The sequence below is a fragment of the Salmo trutta genome, chromosome 19 (assembly GCF_901001165.1).
Source record: "Salmo trutta chromosome 19, fSalTru1.1, whole genome shotgun sequence".
Lineage (NCBI taxonomy): Eukaryota > Metazoa > Chordata > Actinopteri > Salmoniformes > Salmonidae > Salmo > Salmo trutta.
The window spans coordinates 16,178,613-16,187,135 of record NC_042975.1 but is presented as its reverse complement, the minus strand read 5'-3'; the positions used below and the strand labels follow the sequence as shown (position 1 = coordinate 16,187,135).

At 39.6% G+C, this 8,523-nt stretch overlaps 1 protein-coding gene across 1 annotated transcript; it reads right to left on the bottom strand.

Annotated features, from left to right (window-relative positions):
- Positions 1-271: 271 nt before the first annotated feature.
- On the bottom strand, positions 272-2,783 carry smtlb (somatolactin beta). Its single transcript, XM_029699882.1, has 5 exons — positions 2,715-2,783; positions 2,217-2,395; positions 1,360-1,473; positions 996-1,175; positions 272-794 (listed from the first exon to the last, which is right to left on the bottom strand). The coding sequence occupies exons 1-5, from the start codon at positions 2,728-2,730 to the stop codon at positions 594-596; spliced, it is 690 nt and encodes a 229-aa protein (XP_029555742.1). The 5' UTR covers positions 2,731-2,783; the 3' UTR covers positions 272-593.
- Between the last annotated feature and the right edge of the window lie 5,740 nt (positions 2,784-8,523).

Below are 8,523 nucleotides of genomic sequence, written 5' to 3'. Positions count from 1 at the left end.
AAGATGTCAGTCTGCTGTTCTTATATTACTGTTCTCTCTTGCCTTCTTAAAAAGGCAACACGAGCTCCCATTCCTGGTGCTTTTTTTACTTAAACATAAAGACATATTGTCGACATATCTTCTGCAGCTCCTATGCTGAATGCTATGTCAACATATCGTGTATAAAATACTAAATGCTATGTTAGCATAGATTGTATAAGCACATGTTAGAATTGCTAAAAGTAAAACTTTGAAATAGACATGTATTCACATAACATTTCATTTTACCCCTACCTAACTATATAGCTACCATTACAGGTATTCAAGCAAGCTTGATAGGGCAGCAAGAACATACATGGCATATTTAACTTTAGCATGTTGATAGGTACTACAGAAAGCAGCTGAAGTTGTTGGAGGAAGAGTGGAATAATGCCTGTGTTCATTTCAGGTAGTCGGTTGAAAGGACAGATTGTATCTGGAGAAGTTCCCCCTAGGCACAGATCTAGGATCTCCTCCCCCAATCCTAGCCTTAGCCATTAGTGGGGAAATTCAAAACTGACCCGAGGTCAGCATCTTGGAGCAACTTCACGCTACTCCATACTGGAGGGACTCTGCTATAAAAGAGAGCAGCCCAGGCCACCTTTCCGCCGGCACTTGAGCAGCTTGAGGAAGGTCTCCATCTTGTGGGTGTCTTTTTTGAAGCAGGCCAGTAAGGTATAGTCCCTGAGCACCGATTCTAACATGTCAAAATGCACAGGGTAGTCTGCCAGGCTCTTGTTGTTCTGCTCCAGCATCACAGCACCCTCACCCAGCATCTGCAAAAAAAGATAAGGAACGTTCATTAGCTTTAAAACAAACCAAAACAGCTATATTTGGAGAGAGAGAAAATACTGTACTGCTGTATTTTGTAAAAAATACTTCCAAAAGTGTTTGAGACACTATATTTTAGGATATCTCATGAAAGCAGTGTGTTGTATGCACATCTGTTTGCAACAGTGATATGACCTATGACTCGCCTTTTGGATGAGGATGGTCACTCCTTGTGCCAAGTTCATCAGCTTGCCTGATATCCATTTGGTTTTGTTGATCAGTACCATGGGGGCATTGTCATAGCGATCCAACGAAGTCTGCAGCTTGACCAGGGGATCAATCCAGAACTTGATTAGGAACAGAATGGAGTGCAAAAGCCACTTGTCCTGAAACAAGAGAGGACCAAATAGAGAAACAATGGCATCAAGCTCTTTCAGTCAACACAAAAACCCATCATATGCAGAGGATATTATGAGCAATAGGCATTGAACAAATTTATTTTGAAGTTAAAACAACAGCTTGCAATATAAACACAGCGTTTGCCTCTCTGTCAGTTCTACGCCTGCTTACAGAGTTTTCTTGGACCTCACTTCTGGAAGTGGGGATGGATAAGGTGCTGGTGGTGCACGCGTTCCCTGTTTGAGTCAACGGAATTCGAACATGGAAGGGAATAAACATCTCCTCCTACACGGAGCCAGAGAGGGAGAAATGGATCAAAGTAAGAAGAAAACACTAACAGAGACTGGCGCATAGCAAGACCCTTCCAGCATAAGCCATCTGTTGACAAGAAACGCATTTGTGTTCTGATCTGTTTTCACCTACGGAGTTCACAAACCTGACTTCCCTATCGCACAAACCATACTGAGCTTTCCAAACAGGACATTTTAAAGAATATTTTAACAGCAACAACATATGTTAGTCTTTTTTTATAAGTGCACACACTTCATATCATTCTACACCGGATAAAACAGTTTTTCAAGTTCTCACTGGTATCTTGAAAGACGTGCAGTTGGATTCAGGCATTAGTAACAGTAATAGGTTTATACATCTAGCACTTCTCAGAAAGTACTATAGTTATGAACATTCAAGTTTGAATAAAGTTATGAAGACATTTGGCATGAGCTCCGTCTCTGCATGATCGATCCATATACAATGGAGTAATCCAATCGATCAAAATCAAGAGAAGGTTTGAATGAAAGAAGACAGACCACGACAGATGTGAAATGACCTGATCATCTGTTTACAATACATTTTAAATGTATTTAGAAACAAAAAATGCACTCCAAACTAGCTTTTCATGTGTTTTTGAAAGCAAAGGAAAAATACATTTTTTTACGTGTTACAATTACATTTGTGCTACAATAAAAAACATAATTATTGTATTTCCAACCCATGTTTAACATACATTTCCAGTAGGGTGTACTCACAAACAAGGTTAGAGACTCCTCTGAGACCAGGTAGATGAGCTCAGCGTGTTGGATGGCCCGGTCCAGGAGTTTCTCCAGGGAGATGGTGCATTGAGTGCTACCAGGATCCTGACACTCCGCCATAGACCCCGTAGTGCCTTGGAAGGGCCAGAGTAGTAGCAACACACAGCCATGCAGAGCTGGGGAGCACACGGCAGACAAAAGGTACACAAACACATGTCATGGTTAGCATACAGGATGTTCTCTTTTTTTAACAAATGTCATTCTCAAGGACTACAAGGTGACACATCTATAAACTCTCCAGCGGTGTCTGTGTTTTGATGCTGTGGCTAGGGTTAACAGACAACAACACTTTAAAGCGCAGGTGAGTCATATTTTGGGCTAATTTAGCAGAGAGTCATTCAAAGTACTTCAGGAGGATGTGCAATCACATTTGTGTGATTCGGAGGTCACTTTGGGTTTGTTGTTATTTCTGTAGCATTTAAGAGTATAGACTACCTTTGTTGTTGTTCATTTTGCTGGTTTTGAGGTGAAAACTACACTCTGGATAACCTACCTTGTTTTGACTGAAGGTTTCCATGGTCTTCTTATACTATTCAGGTGTTATGAATGGTCATGAGGGGTCGTGTAGCTCCAACGTAAGAGGGGCCGAGTTGATCTTTAAAGACCATTTCCCTTTCTTGTTTTTATGCATCGTCTTCTCCTGGAAGGAAAAAGAGAACCATGAATAACAATTTTACTGAGCAGGAATAAATAAATGAGGAAGAAAGATTATTGCTTTAATGTATGGTGTGTGGGTGGGAAAAACACTTTGAATGGAATAAACATGAACCAGTTCTCCACCATGAGATAAAATAAGATACTTTATTAGTCCACGAGAGATAGAAATGTGTCTTCTGATTTTATCCAATCCCCCACCCTGATACGCACACAAACACACGCACGCACGCACGCACACACGCACGCACGCACGCACACACACACACACACACACACACACACACACACACATTGGCCATCAGATGGACAAGTGTGGTTCACAGGTGATGCTAAGCTGTCCCCAGATAGCACATTTGGTTCCTTGGAAGTTGTGGGAAAGTACATCTTTGGTTTTCCATTGGTTCTGGGAACAAAGCCATACGTTCTGAGAACAGAAATGAAAAATGTGTCTGTTGTGGGAATGTTTATTTTTAGGTTGTAGGGAGGTTCTGAGAACGTTTTACTTTGGTTCCTTGAAAGTTTTACTGGGAAGTTTTATTAACGCTCTGAGAATGTAAACTATAGGTTATTTTGTGGTTTTTGAATAACTTCTTTACCTTTCACTAAATGTTTTTTTTGGATTCTTTTCTTTCTTCTGTTGCAAAAGCAGCAGCTACAGTGTTCCTCCTTTAAAAGTTGTGTCAGACTGTAGCACACCTTGCGTTCTGCCGCAGCATTCTGTGGCACATCATTTAATTGTCAGCCATTTTTTTTGTTACTGCAACTTAGTGCTAGTTTGACCACCAGAGGGCATCTTTGAGAAGCATTTGATAGTCTTCCATATTGGCATTACCAGAGATGGGGCGGGCACGCGGGAGACTGGGGTTCAATTCCCTGACAGGGAGGAATGAGTAGGCTGTCCTTGTAAATAAGAATTTGTTCTTAACTGATTCCATATGTGTTATTTCATAGTTGTGATGTCTTCACTACTATTCTACAATGTAGAAAATAGTCAAAATAAAGAAAAATTCTGGAATGAGTAGGTGTGTCCAGACTTTTGACTGGTACTTGCTTAATTCATTTGATTAATATTATGGTGTTCCTATCCATGAAAAACAAAAAACCCTCTTGGTTTCTCTTAGGATTGAACGGAAAATATGGCACTGTACAACGTGACGCTCATAAATTGAGAACGTTGTCAGTTTGTAAATTCAGATCGTTTCGCTCCCATGTTGTAGGGTTGATTTGAGCGTTCTGGTCCTACAACGGCAGTCAAGCACCAAAGCTAACATTGGCTAGCTTGCTAGCTACTTCCAGACACAAATGAGACCACTCTGACCATTTTACTCACCCTAGCAGAGCTGGTTAGGCAGTTTCGTGTTAACCAGAGTGTTGGTGACTGTAACTGTGCTGCTGGAAACAATTTCTTTATGTTTTTTTGCCGATGTTTACTGACACCGGCCATGTTCAATGGGTGTTGAGCGCTCATAAATGTATTATTCTGCGCTCTGGTACTCAGACGAGAGTGCTCTGAAATCGGTCTAGATGGCCAGAGCAAATTTACGAAAGCACCGGAATGTCCATTGAGAATGCTCAACGACTATACCATTTAGCCAAGCTAAGAATGACGGGAATAATCAAGTCAATAAACGTTGGGTAGTTAGATAGCCTATAGTTATTAATATACTGTCAAGTTTGATGTATAACTCCTAATGTTAGGTAGATAACTAACATACCGGTACATACTGCTGTAATGATATGCTATGTGGTTCGGTAGGACAGCGTAGCTAACAAATTGTCAGCCAACATAACGTGTAAGGTAACTTATTTGAAAAGTCATTACTTTATTACATTGAGTAGCAAGCTACCATGAGGACGCACTCTATCGACTCTGTGGCTTGAGCATGCTTTTGGTGCACAGTCGATAGCGCGCTGGACATCGGGCAAGAAGGTTGAGGGATCGAAACCTGCTCCCTACTTGTTTCATTTGAAGTCGTGCACAATTATCAGTTTATTATTTGGTTTGTATTGCCCAGTCATTGTCAGTTAGAGACACAGTAATGCATTGGGACTCAAATGCATAATCAGTGCTCTAACTCCCCCTTGGTTGTTAGGGCAAATCTGGTCTGTGATAGGAGGGGGGGTTCTCACACCTAGCTCGGCTATTAGACTATTCTTTAGTAAAAGTTGACTAGTCTATTGTTCAGCTATTAGCCCCTCTCCCCAACTTGCAACAAATGGATGTATTGTTGTCGAGAGCAAAATTATTTTATTTTCAATTTTTCTGAAAGCAAAAACGAGGCTTCAAAGTAAAAAAAACATTTTTGCAATTAAATATTTTGTAATAGAGCGCAAAACTTTATGCATTTTGTTCCCCAAAAATATTTAGAGAACAAAAAAAGTACTTGAATACAAAACTCCATTTCATTTCGCTAACAACCACCCTCCATTTTTGCCATTTTTTGAGTTTCAGTTTGGCTACAACCAACACTGTTCAGCCTTTCTTTCCGACACAAAAGACTGTGTAAAGAAGGACTGTGTGATGATGGCATCCCAGGTAAGCAGCACTGGGCGTTCTTCCATCCAACTTTTACATAGCTAGTAGTTAGCTCCTACAATTCACTGTCAGTTCATAACATTGTACTATATTACATACCGTAGAATGAAAAATCATGCAATTATTATTCTCAAGCTAACCAAAAGCATTTAGCTACGAACGCCTGTACTCGCCATTTTCAGTTGAATTAATCTAACTTTCTTTCATGGCAACTCATAAGCAGGCCATGTCCTATTTGTTTCGTAGTCGATATATAATCATATTTAATGACAGTGTAACGGTTAGCTTTGTTTACAGAAGGATGAAAGAACACAATATGTCTATCAGGGAATGCTATTCTGATATGTCAGATGAAGAGTTAGACCAGAAAGTCAGCGCCATTAAGGTAAGGATGCCCCATGTGGGCTTTAGAATGGTCAAAGGAAGTCTCAGAGCAATGGGTCATCGTGTACAATGGCGAAGAGTTAGGGAGTCTTTGCAGCGTGTAGATGGTGCAGGTATCATTGCCAGAATGATACAGCTTCGTTGCATTGCTCGACAAAAATACTCTGTTCCTGCTCCCCTGTCTCTCATCCGCAGTGATACAAATCACAAATTGATAAGGTACTAAGATGAATAATGTCTCCATCAAATCTAAGAAGTTATTTTAACTTTTTTATTCTTATTTATTCGTAGACAAATGCTCAATGATGTATGAAATTGGAATTGTTCTTCATCAACTGGTAATACATAAATAATGAAGCATGTTAATAGGTTAAACATTTCATTTTTAATTCCAATGCTTTTTTTTTCGAGATACAACAGGTAAGTACATTATTTTGTATACATATTGCATATTTCCCATCACCTAATGAACAACCACAATACCAGTCTGGTGTTAAATTTTCTGTGCTCTATTGACGTATCCTGAAAATGACATCTGCTGCTTTAAATTGAACGATCATATCTCAGTTGTTTTCATATCTACAAAAAAAATAAGCTATTTTCTTTACTTTCAGAGTGTGAGCTGATCAAGGGGTCGAAAATGTAGACATTGCCAGATGTTCACTGTCCGAGGAACAGGCCGTAGAAGCTTTATTGCTGGCAAAGTGTCCATAACCAGAGGTAATTAAACTGTTCTGTGTTATTTTTCTCTTCCTCTCTGCCTGTCTTTTCTCTTCCTCTCTCTCTGCCTGTCTTGTTGTACATGAACCTGTCTCACATGCACAGTTTGGAGGAAGAAGAATACCTTATCCTGTCGAATTCTATCCAACTCTTCTGTGTGGGATATGTGTTCCTACCTCGTCTGTGGGCAGATCTGCAGCATTTCACAGAGTTGGAATAATCACCCTTTAAGTACAGAGCCGAACCTGACACCTCACCAGCTGTGGCATATTGGAATGCTCCAAACACCTGTGCACATTTTTGTTTTTGCCTTAGCACTACACAGCTGATTCAAATGATCAAGTCATCACCAAGCTTCAAGTGGTATTTATGTCTAATAATGACATTTTTTTCTATTGTTTGTCCTCATGTGTCTGTTTTTCAGCATAAAGTAATCTGTAGCCACTTAGTGTGGACACCAGGTGAGACCACACATCCACAATAACAGACTCTTTCCTTCACTTCATCCCTCTCCCCTTCTCCCTAAATCCTCTAGGTTGTATCAGCTGTGTTGGTGAATCCCTCCCGCATCTGAACTGGCTGACACAGAGGGTACAGCGTGATCATAAGTGAGAGGTCACTTGGTCGGGTCAACAGGAAGTATTATTATAGAGATGCTTTACATTGAAATACAGATAGAGATGTAGTAGTCCCAGAGTTAATGATCCAAGGTCAGTTTTGCATTTCACCTCCTGATGATTATGATGACTGACCATGTTAGAATAAAAAAAGCAAGGCTTAATCATGCTCTCTCTCTATACATCTGTCTCTCGTCTGCAGGTATGTTTTGATGTGAGAGAGGAAGCCAGTCCCGTCATCGCCACCTCACCCGCTCTTAAGATAACCTTTGGTCCAACTGGGGGCCCAAGGCTGGTTAGGAGACACCCCTAGAGACACTGTAATTGTGATGAACTGAGAGAATATTAGGGTAGCACTGTAATTCATTAATCATATGCTGTCTGCTGTTCTTACCTCTTTCCCTTTCTGTCTTCTACACCTCTCTCACCACCTCGTCTTTCTTCCTTGTTTTATAATGCACACCATATGTGCATGGAAGTACAGATTGAACTTGTATTTATAATATAATATTACAATTATCATAATTATAATGCATGTATTATGTATTTATAACACCTGGATAATGAACTTCTTTCAATAAAGCGTTTAACATTCTCCACTGGTTGAAATTAAGTATCTCATTGAAATACTATCCTGTGTCCTCAGATTAATGCAGATGAAGGGAGTTAGATATGCATAGTTTTTTTTATTTCTGTATATATGAATTACAAATCAGCCTTTACTTAAATCATGTTTCTAGTCTATTGCATAGTTACAATGTGTAATCATTTATGTCCCAGGATCAGGAGTGGTAAACACTGTTGAAGTGTATAATTGTAATACATACATGCAGACACAGCATCATTCAAAGAATGGAGTTTGATACACCTGGTATTGGATATGACTGAAAAAGAATGTCTCACAGAGATTCATACCTGAACCACACCTTAATTTGCCAAGGAAGAGTACATGATCAGTGAATATATTCAATGTATAGGCTACAATGTGGGGATCTCATGCGTGGTATTAACTACAGTACATGTATATAGGACTTGCATCCTTGGCACAATAAAGTTATTATATTCCACTCAATCCATAGGCTTCATTAATGCCATTCAGACTTGAAGTTGATACAACAACTATGATAGCTGACTATGATAACTATAACTATAGACTATGATAACTATAACTATAGATAGGTTCTGAACTAATATTCATACAAAACGTTTTAGGGTCCATACTGTAGCTAGCTACACATCCATAGGCATACAGTGATTTTTATCCTCCACTACACAATAAGCAAGTAAATAAGAATATGCACAATCGTTTGTCTCTACATTAACTAACATA

Excerpts from the sequence above, each read along its gene's own strand:
- smtlb (XM_029699882.1), bottom strand. Across the intron at positions 1,176-1,359 it reads GTGAGGTCCAAGAAAACTCT|GACAAGTGGCTTTTGCACTC; the intron begins GTAAGCAGGCGT and ends CTCTTGTTTCAG. Across the intron at positions 795-995 it reads TGACCATCCTCATCCAAAAG|ATGCTGGGTGAGGGTGCTGT; the intron begins GCGAGTCATAGG and ends CTTTTTTTGCAG.